Genomic DNA, 14552 nt, shown 5'->3' on the forward strand with positions numbered 1-14552 from the left:
GGGCCGGGGCCGGGGTGACCTCCTCCGGCAAGCTCGCCATGCCTGGCCCACGGGGGCTGGGTGGCTGGCTGCCGGCCACTCTTGGCGCACGTGACGACGGGGCATGTGATGTCTCTGAAACCTTCAAGCTGCCCCGGGGCTCAACTCCGCGTGTGGCATGGAGGAGCCCCCAGCAAACGCTGAGTGAGACCAAGCCCCACTCCTACTTGGCGCCCCCGGAAGAGGCCTCGAGCTGGTGTAATTCAGACACCGCAGCCTCAGGACAAACAGCCGCACCGCAGCTGGGAGCGGAAACGATCCCAGATGGGCTCAGGTTCTGCAGCAGCTGCCGGTGCCGAGTCCTGCCACATCCAGCAGCACCCAGCACAGACCTGCAGCGCCCTGCCCTGACACCCTGGCAGGGATGCGGTCTGCGGCTCCCAGTCGGCAGCCTTGAGCCCAGAGCTCTGGTGACCAACGCCCTGGCCACCCAGGCCCAGGTCAAGGTCAAGGCGCAGGCCGTCCCTCTGGCTCCTCCTGCTGACCCAGGGGCACCTCGCAGGGAAGTACAGCAACAGACACGGGGTCACTGCTTTACAGGAAGGACTAAGCCATGTTTTTAAAAACGAGGTTAGGGCTTCCTTGGTGGTCTGGTGGTAAAGAATCCGCCTGCCCGTGCAGGAGACCTGGGTTCGAGCCCTGACCCGGGAAGATCTCACGTGCCTCGGAGCAACAGGGCTCCAGAGCCGAACCTGCAGAGGCCCAGGCGCCCTGGAACCTGCGTTCAGTGACAGGACACGCCACCCGAACGAGCGCCTGCACCCCGCAACCGGAGAGCAGCCGCAACCAGAGAGACGTCCCTGCAGCTACAAGGACCCCGCGTGGCCACCACTACAGTTAATACAAAAAAGGAGCCAACGGTGATCCGAATTGGCTTAATTATTTTCATGAAAAGACATCAGAATATTTCACACCTTGAAAGAATGAGTTCTGCAGTATGCATGTTTTAGAAGAATTGTTTATTTTGAAATAATTTAAAACTTGAGGAAAGGTTATAAAAATACATTCCATCTGCATAAACCTCACCCGGACTCAGCAACGCGGACATTTCGCCTCGTCTGTGCTCTGCCCAGGCGCAGCGAGGGGGGGCAGGCGCTGTGCTTCAGGGGCAACCCGGGCATGCCCGTTGAGGGCGGTCTGTCTTGAGTTCCCACCCAAGAACCCGCTCAGCAGGCGTGGCCGGCCAGCCCAGGCTCTGTCTGCTCACGTGGGGGCTTCAGAGTTATGTGGAGTTAGTGACACTCGGGGGAGCTGGCCTGCCCCCGGTGGGAACCTGAGGTGAGGAGCCAGGAGCACCCCCACACCGTGAGGCCCGGGTCAGCTGCCACCTTTCCTAGGACAGCGGCCTCCAGGACACTTCACGTATCAACACAGCATCAGGCACGTTTGATGGACGACTTCTGAATTTTTAACCAATATACAAAGATACAACCACCACCAGTCTCTCTCAGACTGCAGCCTCGAGCTCATCCTGTCTCTGAAGACACTGCACACCCACTCCCTCACTGCCTGGGCCTGCCCCGCCCGCCCCTCCCGGAGATATAAATAGTTATCTGAAAATGGTTTAAAATACAAATACAACCCTGGAGCTAAATACACTAGCAGGGCTACAGCTGCCCTGCCTTCAGACAGCTGCCCTTCCTGCAGACAGGCCCCTCCCCTACATCCTGAGGGACCCCCGCCCCTGCAGGGCCTGGGTGCACAGCTCGGCACGCTCCCGCAGGGCGCCAGCCTCCGGGGCGCCTCTCAGCAGGAAGTGGCTGATGAAGAGCTTCAGGCCCTCACGCAGCAGGCCCAGCGCCGGCTTGTCCGACACCCTGGGGAGGAAGGGACACGCATCAGTGACCAGCTGCCCTGGTGCTCTGTCGGGGGACCCTGGAGAGGGAGGCATGGCCAGTTCCCACTGAAGCAGAGCCCTCAGTGCAGAACGTACTCTACTGGTCACAAATCACCTTCAGCTCCCTATTAGGCAAGTCTCCCATCCCCCAATTAACATACAAGACATCATCCAAATTTAACTGAAAAGCTGCCCCTAAGTACAACATACAGCACAACAAGCTCGCTTTTCTAAGATAACGTGAGTGAAATGCTTTCTCTTTTCTCTTCCATGTTTTATCAAAACGCTGGGAACAAACCTTGCAAAAATCAAACCAAGGTCTTCAACTTCTGTCTCCATCAGCAGTATATGTAACACTTTCCGTAAGAAGTGGACTCTGGGTTTGTCCAGTTCACTGAATTCCACAACCTAATAGAGTCAGGATAAAAAACAGTAACGTTACACAGGTTTAGCCAACTTTTCAACGATTTCTAAGCACAGTCTGAGGGAATGCTACCCGCCCCCCACCCCATTAACTAAGGTTGTCTCCAGTTTTATAAAGTGACTAGCTGAGGCCCTGCGCCCTCTCATCACGGCTGCAGGGTGTGCGCCTGCCGGCGAAGGGACTCAGCAGAGCTCAGTCAAGTTCAGGGGCAGAGGGGCGCCGAGCGAAGCAGGACTCCCTAGAACTGAGACAGGTGCGATCATCTCCATGCCTCAGAGAAGCTACCCCCTGACTAAGACCACACACACACACACACACACACACACACACACACACACACACACACAATCTAGGTCCAGGAGGGATAAATTTGTGTATATAAAAATCACAGTACACTTATACAGCGGAAGGCTATACAACACTAATAAAATCTGAGAACAGAAGTGCGGAGATCAACGTGGATACATTTCAAGCTTATGCTGAATTAAAGTAAAGGACAGCGGCAGCCTGGTGACCCTGTGCCACCAATGGTACGGGGGGGAACAGCGTGCAGACAGAGGCCCGGTCAGACCCCTGTGAGGGAAGGAGGGGCTGCCCTGGCTCAGGGGTGTCTCCAGGACCTACTGCAGCTGACGGACACGCCGTGCGCCGTCCCTTCTGAGCTCAAACTCCAGTAAACACAAGGCGAGACCCCCCAGCAACGAGAAAGCCAGAGAGGTCTGTGCCGTGGGCGTGCCCCGTGCCAGGGTGTGGGGCGAGGCAGTGGGCCCTCACGCTCGGTGCGCCACCCCAAAGGCACAGGAGGCTAGCTCGACAGGTGTGTGAGCAGCCCCTGCACTCGCGCCCCCAGCCCCACGAAGAGCGGCCAGCAGCTGTCACGGTGCCCTAAGCTACCGGCAACTTGACGCTGCCTGCTTGCCTGCCCGGATGATGACGTTTCCCAGGCGAGTCAGGATCCAAGGACGCGTGTGTTCCTAAGGCAACAAACACACCGGCCCTGGGCCCCGAGCTCGCCTCTGGACTGCACGTCCACTTACACGAGGACTTCTCCCCCTAAAACGCACTGCAGGACCACATGCGCCCAAGCGGGGAGGCTCCTGGCACGTGCGGAGAATCCTCGCCAGAATGCGGAGGCGACTGTGAAGTCAGACGAGGACTGTGACTGCACCGGGGGTCTGCCCCGGACCCCGTGGCTCAAGGCTCAGCTGTATGCTTTCAGCTTCAGTGCCCTGAGTTATTCCGTGCGCCTCACACACCTTTAAGAGGGAAAGTGGCAGTGACTTGGTCTTCAACAAGTGGGCCACCAGATGAACCAAATTAGCAAAACTAGTGGCTGGCAAATTTTCTAGGTCCCGAAATTTGTCCCATATGCTGAACTGGAACGTCATCTAACAGAATAAAAAGGGGGAAAAAAGTTAAAATCCCACAAATTATTAGAATAATCACTACAAACATAATCCAAAGGTATGACACTTAACCACTAATATCCTTAAGCTGAAGACTTCTTAGAAACTATACTGGCTTCGTTACACAGTAGTTTGAAACTGCTTCACAGTCATCTCTTTCGAGATGCTGTCCCTCAAATCAGAGAAACACTGGACCGCAGAGGCCTCGCCGGTCCACCAGGTCACAGCACCCTCATCTGTGACGTGGATCCGGGGGCGCCACGTGGATGCGGGGAGCCCACCCGCCGCGCTGAGCTCGGGGCCTGCAGTCAGACAGTGATGGCAGGCAGCCTCCCGGCCCCATCACCTGGAACCTCCTCTCGTAGGCACAGAACTTGCCGGCCAGGAAGGCGTAGAAAGGGTTGTAGGTCTTCTCCTGCAGGCAGCAGTCCATCAGCACGTGAACGATCTCTCTCTCCTGCTGATCCTTAAGCCCCAGCCTGGAGGGCAGAAGCAGCCAGCTCTGAACCTTCAACCTGCCCGAGGTCGGCAGCCCGAGGCAGACAGCTCTCCCAGAGACACTCCCTGTCCAGCCGTCTGTCCGGTGAGACGAGCCGAGCAGAGAAGGTGGGGGGCAGGACTGGACCCCCGGCTCCGGAAGCAGGGGACCCCGGGCCTACACGGGCCTGGGCTGGGGACTGAGCCACAGGACAGCATCTTAGCCTCGGGCCAGCAGTGAGTCCCTGCCACTGCCCCTGCTGAGTCCTGTGTGGGCGAGTCTGGACACGGTGAGACCCGCCCCTTTAGTGCAGTGTGGAGTCTGCACAGTCCTGCAATGCCTACCCTCCATTTCTTTCTGAATTTGAAGCAAGTAAAGGAAAATTAATTAATACTAGACTTTTTAGATGTACTTTGTCAAAGTACACAGATGCTTTTAAATCTCATTACAACCAAGTACAGAAGCCACACGGGAGGTTTAACTTAGATGTAGTCAGAAAGACAACTTTTAACAGGAAGAGTTAAGCGACTCATGACAAGCGGCGGCCACCGGGAACCATCAGGTGGCCACCGGATCCCTCCAATCAACAGATCATAAGCTGTCTGCATCTGGAGCAACCAGCGGTCAGTCAGCAGGAGGGACGCTGGGGAGGCGGGTACCCAGCCCCTGACTCAGACGCCAAGGAGGAGGCGCACACAGGGCTTACTTCAGGAGCTTCTCGAACGCATCCAGAAAGTCTTCGCTCGTCATCACCGTGCAGAATATGTTTCTCCTGACGTCGGTGTTCATTCTCTGCTTGCGGGCAAGCTCCAGGATCTTCGAGCTAACCTGCAAAGAGGGACGACAGGGCGTAAGTTGTACAGACGTGTCACTAAATTTCTCCTTTGGTTCAGTACAGTTAGAAGTTTCTAAAAACTTATGTGTGTAATCCTGCGGTTTGATGTCGAGGATAATTGTAAGTCACACGTGTAAGTGCTGAGTCTTTATTTCTGAGCACCACCCCTGCAACAGCAAGAGGCAGAGCAGACCCCCGGAGGAACCCGCCGCGTGTAGGCGGGCTCCCGTGTGAGAGAGGGGCGGGGCGGTCGAGCATCCCCTCACTCGTCTCTGCATCTAAGTCTCCCAGCTAACGTTTTGATACTTTCAGAGGAAGTAACAGAAATGGAATTACATGAGATCACAAAACCACAGCAGCTTCCGTAATATCGTCAAATAACCCCAGGGACAGCCGCATGCGGGCTCGGTACCCCATGCACCGTCCCCGCGCACGGACTCGGTCCCCCACGCACCGTCCCCGCGAGAGGCTTCTGCGGGGCCTTCTGCGGACCGCTGTCCACCATCGGGGCGCCGCTCCAGGCGGACCCCACGATCCACCAGCGCCCAGTGCGTTCGGCATTCAGGACGCTGTCCCAGGACACTCGGAGCTCGGGGTCTGTCCCTGCGCCGGCACCGCGCACCTGTAAGAGAGCAGCCGGCGCAGCGGCTCAGCACGCAAGCACCAGCTGGGATGCTCCCGCCTGGGCGAAGGTGCTGCTGGTGCGGGAACACTGAGCTGAGTCGCTGACAACCCGGACACTTAACCCCTGGGAGGGATGGCAGCGTCAGAGACCTCCGAGTGTGAGCTTCCTGGGCCCATCCCCAGACGTGTTGTGGGAGGACAGCGGTCCCACGGGGGTCCAGGGAGAGCCCACGCCAGCAGTGAGGACGCCGCCAACCAGCCTGTGATCCGTGGGACGCAGCGACGGGACCAAGGCCTGGGGCTGAGGGAGCTGCCAAAGGGGCCCACGGCGAGAAGTCCCAGGGAATTTCAACAGACGAGCCCTCACTCCCAGGCTGACCTCGCTGGTCTGGGTGGGACCCTGGCCAGAGGACATGCCTGTGAGTCTGTGTGTGGCTGAGGGCTCAGCGCAGGGGCATCCACAGCTCACAAGGTGGGGGGGTCTCACCACAGAAACCTGCAGATTCCCCCCGACCTGGGGACCCCGGTGACTGGACGGGCACCTGACCTGTGGCTCCTCTATCTGTTGGAGAAGTCTCATGGGATAGTGCAGCTGGGGAGCATAGGAGCTGAAAGGAGGGCTCCCCAGGGAGAAGGGGGTGCTCCCCAGGGAGGAGAAGGAGGCCCATAGGAAGGAGGGGGGGCTCGCTCCTCAGGGAGGAAGGAGGGCTCCCAGGGAGGAGGGTGGGCTCCCCACGGAGGAGGAGGGGCCCGCAGGGAGGAGGGGCAGGTTCCCCAGGGAGGAGGAGGGGCCCCCAGGGAGGAGGGGGGCGGGCTCACCAGGCCTCTCTGCAGCTTCCGCAGCCTCTCCACGGGCTCGGGGTCGTAGCCTGGGATCTTCCGCACGTCGTTGTTCTTCAGGGCCAGCAGCGTCTCCAGCATGAAGCGGACCTGAGACACGGGCAGGAGGAGCCACCCTTTCAAAAGGGAGGAACCGGCGGCCCTTCCGCTCGGGAAGGGAGGGGGCGTCCTCCCGCGTGTGGTCGCCGCCGCTGTCGAGCAGCACTGCCGTGCGGCCGCCCACCCGGGGCTCCCAGCTGCCCCACCGGCTTCAGGTGCCCCCTTCCCGCCCCGACTTCTTCCCATTCCTGGCCTTTCTCCTTCTTTAACTCTCAAACTGGAAACAACACTGTACTGAGAGAAAAGCTGCAAAAACAGCAGTGAGAATTCCCACAGGCCCAGAGCAGAGTCCCCCAAACGTGAGCGCTGAGACACAACCCACACCGCGCGTGCACTGAGCACTCGGCGCGCCTCCTCAGCTCAGCACCCCCAGCCCTCAGCGAGCCCCCGCCCCCGCCCACCTCCTCCAGCTTCGCGCCACCATCAGAGCTAAAGGCACGTGTCTGCTGACCTCCCTATGGTCAAAGCTAAAGGTCCGTCCAGTCAAAGCTATGGTCTTCTCAGTAGTCACGTATGGATGTACAAGTTGGACCATAAAGAAAGCTGAGCACCGAAGAACTGATGCTTTTGAACTGCGGTGTTGGAGAAAACTCTTGAGAGTCCCTTGGGCTGCAAGGAGATCCAACCAGTCCATCCTAAAGGAAATCAGTTCTGAATATTCACTGGAAGGACTGATGCTGAAACCAAAGCTCCAATCCTTTGGCCACCTGATGTGAAGAGCTGACCTTTACCCCTGCCTCTTTCCTGAGCATCCAACACAGGAGAAGGGCGTTGGTCAGGAACCCCCGCTCGGCTCCCATGACCCTCCATGGCGGACATAGCACCTCACCCACCTCCGGGTCCCTAGGACCCTCAGAAGGCTCAGCCCCGCCTCCCTCCTCACAATGAGTGGCTCTCATCTCAGGATTTCAAAACTGGGCCAGTCTTCCTTTTCGGGCTGTGTCTCTCAACAACCTACTGCCCACCTGGACACCCAAGCTGGGTACCTGGTATGACCTCTGACCCCTGTCTCCCGCCCCCTCCCCAAGTCTGAGGACTTTTAAGTCCTAGACTCACGCCCACTGCAACTCTGCTAATCATCGCCCCAACCCAAGGTTGCTTTTCTCTTTCCTTTTTTGCATCCAAAGTGACCTGAGCATGAAAATGTGCGTTTACCTACTCAGAACTCATCACATGCCTCATGCCTCTGGGACAAGGTTCCGATTCCCTGGGAGGTTCACAAGGCCCTGAGGCTAGACCCTGCCCAGTCCCCCAGGGAGGCCGTCCCTGCCCCTCTAACGGGGCCCTTGCCCCGCTCCCCCAACCCCCACGGCTCCTCCAGGCCTCTCAGTCTGCAGGAGTTACCATCAGCCCCACCTTCCAGATGGGGAAACTGAGGCCCGCAGCACACAGTCCCGCGGTGGCCAAGCGCATTGACCCAAGCCCCTCGCCACAGGCCTTCCCAGTAAGCCTCTTTTGAACAACTGAACGGTCTTAAACCCGTGAGAGTCAAGAAGGAGGTTCATTCACAGACTGAAAAGAAAGCCGCAACACCAGATCAGGCACGAGATGCAGGGCTCACTGGGACGGAAGGGGCTCGCGTGCTGAGGCTGCGTCAGGCAGGGGGAAGCAGGTCCGGGGGCGCGTACCCTGGTCTGGTCCCGGAACCTGCCACCTGCTCCGCTGGCTTTGGCCTGAGTCTCCGTGATCAGCTCCTTCAGGGACAGAGCATCGTCCTTCCTTAGTGAAAAGCCCACGGTCTTCAGCATTAACAGGATCAGCTCGATATCTTTTTCCGTGAAACTTTCAACAAGTTTCCTCAACACGTCGAAGATGAGGAGAGACTGCACCACGTGGAAGTTGTACAGATGGGCGATGACGGCGAACAGGTTGTCGCACTCCTTCCCATCTCGCCTGCTTTTATACGCGTCATCAAACCTCCTCACCACCGCCTCCAGGAAGTGGGCGCCCACCTGGATGGAGAGCAGAGCACACGTGACTGCAAACAGGCCTCAGGTGAGCGGAGAGCAGAGCACACGTGACCGCAAACAGGCCTCGGGTGAGCGGAGAGCAGAGCACACGTGACCGCACACAGGCCTCAGGTGAGCGGAGAGCAGAGCACACGTGACCGCACACAGGCCTCAGGTGAGCGGAGAGCAGAGCACACGTGACCGCAAACAGGCCTCGGGTGAGCGGAGAGCAGAGCACACGTGACTGCACACAGGCCTCGGGCGAGTGGGTTGTTCTCAGGGGCGTCTTTCAGCTTAAACGTGTGTTAAAAGGCTTCGTGCTTTAAAAATTAACAAAATACATAGGTGGCGGGGTATGAGATCTCACAGGGCAGGTTTAAGAGCTCTAGCCTGAGTGTACAGAGCTTCCCAGAGGAGAGCCTGAACTGCACACGACGCAGAGCAAGCCGCCCAGGCCTCCCTCCAACGGAGGCACCTTTTGCGGCTAGCAGCCACTCTGGTTCCTCGGAAAAATACAGTTGTGAAAACTGCTAAGAACACACCCACATCTCTAAAAACATGCTATCCAACACGGCTCAGTTCTCCGGCTCAGTCTGGGCCTGGAAGGCAGGGGCCCGGGGAGGGGAGCAGGGTAATGGCAACACTCCAGCTGAGACTCAGGGACCCGGATCACTGCAGGTGGGCTGGACCCGGGCAGGCAGACCCGACGTGAGCGACCCAGGGACAGAACCAGAGCGGGTGGCCAGTCACGGAGGGGAAGGATCAACCATCTAGGTCACGGGGCTGACGGAGCTTCCAGTGGGGGCATTAACCCACAAGGAGGAGCAGGAAGGGGGGGCAGGGACCGCTTTAAGACTGAGTAAGCCCGACCCCTGGACGCCTGGGTGGGTGGCTGGAGAAGCAGAGGCCGCGTTAAATCCCCGGTGAGGACGAACTGTGGCGGAAAACACACACGTCTCGCTGGCAAACTCAAGATAAGGCAGCGCCGGGGGCCCTCAGGGAAAGGCAGCTGACGGGAGCAGGGAGCAAGGGCTCCGTGGAGGCAGCTCTGACGGGCCGGACACGTCCTCTGGCTTCTAACGACCTGTGAAGAGTCTACCCTGTAAACACCCAGGGCAAGCCTCTTCACTGAAGACGCCCCTGAAGAACACACTCTTTCGATAACGACCACTATGCTACATTCAAACAGACCTTAAAAACCAGAGTCCAGAATTCCGCAGACATCGAGAAAAACTGCGCATCTGCAAAGCGGGGCTGAACAAAGCCCTGCCCAGCCCCTGCCTGGAGCCCCCAGGACTCGCACAGCGGCCAGACCCGCAGCGGCGGCCCGCTGCTGAGAGGCGGCAAAAGGCCCCGGACCGCCAAGGCCCGACGGGTCTACAAGCTCTTGTGATACGGACGTCGTCTGGGGACGGAGGCCTCGTTCACTTCCTCCCCCACTTACCCCGCCACCTCAGTATCAAGTCCCATCATCAGAGCTCCCTCAACAGCCCTGGAAGCCGCTACCCTGGGCGAGCGGACGCCAAGGTCAATGTAAGGGTGAAGAAGAGGCCCCGCGGTGTGTGGGCCCCCCGACCCGACACAGGAGGCACTAAGCCGGGACCGAAAACTCGGGGGCGGGAGGACGGGGCCAGGCTCCGAGCAGCGGGCGCTTTAGACGAGTCGTCCACGGAATCCTGACAAAGGGCCCCTTCACAGACATGCGCAGGTCCGCGGCCCACCCAGGGACACCAACACCCCAAGGCCAGGCGCTGTCCCGTCTCCTCTCTTAATGCCGTTTTCCCTCACGCTCTGGTGGCCTCCTGCCCAACAAAAAGGCCTGTGCTCGGAACACCGGAAACAGTCACCGCCAGGGCGGGATCACAGAGAAGGCAAAGACAAGGCAGACGGTACGGTCCAGACGGAGAGAGACTAATAGCCAACACGGACCAGTCAGAACCAGAAGCTGGGCAACGTCACGTGGGCACGGAGCGCGGCCTGGCCTGAGACTGCGCCGGCCGGCCACTGAGACGAGAGGCGCCGGGATGGCCGCGGCGGCCCTACCTCGAGGCCGACGGTGCGGTGCAGGACGCTGACCAGGAGGACATGCTCCATGAGCAGCCGGGCGGGCATGACCGTGTCCGGGGCGCAGGCGCTCAGCACGACAGTGGTCAGCGTGGCGTTCATGTCCTTCCGGCTATGGCCCATGTACAGCTCCTCCAGCTGGCTGCTGATGGAGGCCAGGTTCGGCTCGCTCAGCCTGCACACAGGTGGAAAGACAGAGCGATTGGGCCGCCGTTTTGGGGGTCATTTTAAGAAAAGGGAAAAGTTACTAATATACCAGCAGGTCCTACGCTGTGTAGGCAAGCCCTAAACTCGACACGCATGTGGAGAACACACAATCCTCTGCGATCAGCAAATAACCTAACTGCTGTCCTTCCGCTGAGACGCGGCCCCAGTGAAGCGCACGCGGGACTCGCGTCAGGACCAGGGAGGCCGTGACGAGGACGCCCGCTGCCATGCTGACTCGGTGCCCCCGGCAGGCCAGGGGGCCCCCCTGAGCACATCCGCACGTGCTGCTGGGAGAAGTCAGCTTTCTCACTGTCAGCTGGCATAAGCACCTGGATTCCCTGGTGTGGAAAAACGGCTGTACTGGTGGGGGTGGGAGGATGTACACGCCCTGCTTCTGTGGGAAAAGTGCTTCAGCTAAAGAAGCATCTCGGGCTGCGGCTAACTCCCAGAATCGCTCCTCCACTGTCTCTTGAAGGGACAGCAGCACTGCCTAGAGGTTACCTGTTGATCAGACCTTTGACCTGTTTCTTGAGCCTTTCCAGTTCTTCCTTTTTCTGGGCGTCCTCTGTCTCGTCCACTCGCCTCACATGAGGTGGGACGTACTTTCCACCATTTTCACCAAGACTCTGCTTGAAAGGATAGAAATAAATTCTTCTTAGACACTGGATCCCAGGCCACGGGGCAGGTGGTCACCACCGCTGCTTGGTGAGCACCAGCTGTCTCCCGAGTGCCCGCTCTGGCCCTGGACAAGCACGCCAACACTCAGGTAACTGTCAGCACTCCATGTCATCACCTCCCTTTTCCCTCTGGAGCTCTGCTGACCTGGCTGCGCACGTCGGGCTTGTGCCCCCGAGGGCCCTACATCCTACCCTCTGCCAGCCTCAACAGACAGCGGGCACGGCCTCGCACAAACACCGAAATTACATGCACCACCGACGTCGGAGAAAAAGTTTGGAAAAACTTCAAACTTGCTCAAAACTAGTATCTAAGTTTACATGATAAAATCAACCTACTGCTCACTGGTTCCTAGATTTTCAACTTACAAGTTACAGATCATTATCACCAACCCTCCCTGACACCTGAGTGACAAAGCCGCTAGGAAACAAACACTTTTTGTAAAGCGTGATCCGTGCTTAGACAGAGAAAAGTACATTTATGCACAAAGAAACTTAATCTTAAGACGCCCACTAGTAGGTCAATTACATGTCCACAAGCTGTGACAGAGACTTGGGAAGAGCCAGAAAGCCAGTGCTCAGAGGAGCTGATGGCACTTGGGGACTTGCTCAGAGTGCCAGGCACGGAGGCACCAGGGACAGCAACAAGACAGATCATACCCTTAGGAGGGGGAGGTTTCCAGAGACGTGTGACATCAACAGATAAACGCATCAGTGAGAAAATGAGGAAAGGCCTCGCACACAGAGTCATAGTGAGCGCAGATCAGAACGCTGAACCGGGGAGAGGTGGGGAAGGGAGCAGTTCCACAAGGTGCGTGCTGAGGGGAGGCTGACAGGTGAAGGGCCATCCCTCGAGCCCATCAGCTCTGCCATGGGTTCTGAACTTGGTGGTCAGTGTGAGACCTCATCCAAGTGCGTGTTGAGAGAGCAGTTTTGTGCCTTAGAAGGACTCACTCCGGGAGCAGCTGGACAAGAAAAGGACTAGGTGGGGGCAGGCAGAGGTGCTGCAGCTGTTCCAGGACACACCAGAGGTCGGACAGAGCAAGGGGGTGGGGAGTCAGGTTTGGAGCCTGAGGACAGCCGGTGGGGATGGCCGCCAAGTCCCTGGGACAGAAAGGGCTCTGGAGATGCTTTCTCCCTTCTCTGTTACCTGCTGTGTGCCCTGTCGTATCTGACTCTGTGACCCCACGGATGGTGGCCCGCTAGGCCCCGGTGTCCATGGGATTCCCCAGGCAAGAGTACTGACCTGACCAGGCCCACACCTAACTGCAATCCTCGTTCCTCTGAAGATCCCGGAGGACTGAGATCGTGCACACGATACCTGATCGCCTGTACGCACAGCCTCCGAGGGGGTTTCACTCCTCTCTTCATCTTCTGCAAAACGGACCCTCTTTCTGCCCCCTTCCTCCTTGGCTGTGCCCAGGGCTCCGCGCGCCTCCTCTTCGGCATCGTCCTGGTCCCTCTCCTCGCTCCACGCATCCTCTGCCGCCTGCCCGCTGCTCCGCTCCAGGTCCTGCTCCTCCCATCCGTCCTCAGAGTCGGTGTCCAGTTCACTCCCGGGGGGTGTGGGGCCCGCGCCCTCCTCCGCCTCGCTGCCGCTTTCACACAAGCCACTACTTTCCCCAGAGCCCAGGGCCTCCAGGACATAGTCGAGCCCGTCACGGGCAAAGCTGAGAGGCACGGAGCTGCTGCCGTCGCCCTTCTTCCTGCGCTTGTTCAAGCCGAGGCGCCGCTCCAGCTTTCGGATCTCGCGGTCCTCCTCCTCGTTGGCCGCCAGAAGCGCCCGCTTCCGGGCGGCGGCGGCGGCGGCGGCGGGGGCCTTGGTCCTGCCGGGCGGGCCCTGGGCCTGGGTCCGGGCCGGGGCGGCCTTGGGCGGAGCCGGAGGGCGCCGCAGCCCCGCTGACGGCCGGTCGGCCTCCTCCCGCGCTGCCCCCACCCGGGGGTCGCTGGCTTCCCCGCCCGGGCGGGGGTCCTGCGCGGGGCCTGCCCCCCTCTGGAGCCGGCGCGCCTTCCTCAGATGCCGCTTCTCCCTTCTCAGTTCCCGGCGGCTTTTCCTCCCGCCCGGGCGCGCGCGGCCCGCAACGCGGGGCCCCTCGCGGCCGCCGCGGGTCCCGCCCTCCGCGGTCCCCCGCACGAACTCCTCCACGGCTAGCTTCAGCCGCCTCAGGGCTCCCTCCCCACCGCCCCCCGGCCCGCGGCGCTGCCCGTGCCCGCCTCCGCGCTTCCCGCGGCCCATGCGCCCCCGGAAGCCGCCCCGCGCCGGCACCGTAGCGCCGGTGGACGTCGCCATCTTTGGGGACGCACCAACGCGGGATTTCCGGCCGGGACGGGACTTCCGGGCGGGGAGCGGCGTGGGGCGCGCGGCGCAGGGCGGGCCGAGGCGCCGCCGCCTGCTGGCGGGAGGCCAGCAGCGCAGGGAGCCGCGCTGTGCTGCGTTGTTCACAATCCGAAAACAACCCTTATGTGTGTCAGCAGTAAACCGGATAAGTAAACCACGATATATTTACGTATCAGAGCCCTATGCGAACATAAAAACCGAGAGGACTACCGTTGCAAAGAATAATCGAGATGCATGGTAAAAAGAAAACGTTGATTGAAAAAAAAAAAACAAAACTAAAAACAGGCATAAAATAATTCTAAATAAATTTAGAGAAGAGCTAACACCTATCCTGCTCAAACTCTTCCAGAAAATTGCAGAGGAAGGTAAACTTCCAAACTCATTCTATGAGGCCACCATCACCCTAATACCAAAACCTGACAAAGATCCCACAAAAAAAGAAAACTACAGGCCAATATCACTGATGAACATAGATGCAAAAATCCTAAACAAAATTCTAGCAATCAGAATCCAACAACACATTAAAAAGATCATACACCATGACCAAGTGGGCTTTATCCCAGGGATGCAAGGATTCTTCAATATCCGCAAATCAATCAATGTAATACACCACATTAACAAATTGAAAAATAAAAACCATATGATTATCTCAATAGATGCAGAGAAAGCCTTTGACAAAATTCAACACCCATTTATGATAAAAACTCTCCAGAAAGCAGGAATAGAAGGAACATACCT

General features: G+C 58.7%; 1 protein-coding gene across 2 annotated transcripts; it reads right to left on the minus strand.

Moving 5' to 3' along the window:
* Window positions 1–979: 979 nt before the first annotated feature.
* Window positions 980–13786, minus strand: NOM1 (nucleolar protein with MIF4G domain 1). Of its 2 annotated transcripts, none has more exons than XM_086394693.1 (11): window positions 12798–13786; window positions 11304–11428; window positions 10575–10770; window positions 8211–8534; window positions 6463–6573; window positions 5474–5641; window positions 4891–5012; window positions 4053–4185; window positions 3557–3688; window positions 2175–2284; window positions 980–1856 (listed from the first exon to the last, which is right to left on the minus strand). In XM_086394693.1, exons 1-11 carry the CDS (start codon window positions 13764–13766, stop codon window positions 1700–1702), a joined length of 2547 nt encoding a protein of 848 aa, XP_086250819.1. In that variant the 5' UTR covers window positions 13767–13786; the 3' UTR covers window positions 980–1699. The 2 variants fall into 2 exon arrangements, with proteins under 2 accessions (XP_086250819.1, XP_086250818.1); XM_086394692.1 differs by having other exon boundaries at window positions 11304–11431.
* Between the last annotated feature and the right edge of the window lie 766 nt (window positions 13787–14552).

The sequence above is a fragment of the Bos grunniens genome, chromosome 4 (genome assembly GCF_055505025.1).
Source record: "Bos grunniens cultivar Pamir isolate PY7600 chromosome 4, Bosgru_T2T1.0, whole genome shotgun sequence".
In the NCBI taxonomy this organism is placed as follows: Eukaryota; Metazoa; Chordata; class Mammalia; order Artiodactyla; family Bovidae; genus Bos; species Bos grunniens.

Coding starts and splice junctions, on each gene's coding strand:
- NOM1 (XM_086394692.1), bottom strand. CDS start 13,766: ATGGCGACGTCCACCGGCGCTACGGTGCCGGCGCGGGGCGGCTTCCGG. Junction 5,013..5,473: donor AGAAGCCTCTCGCGGGGACG/GTGCGTGGGGGA, acceptor CCCTCTTTGCAG/GTTAGCTCGAAGATCCTGGA. Junction 1,857..2,174: donor CTTGGTTTGATTTTTGCAAG/GTTTGTTCCCAG, acceptor CTTCCTCCCCAG/GGTGTCGGACAAGCCGGCGC.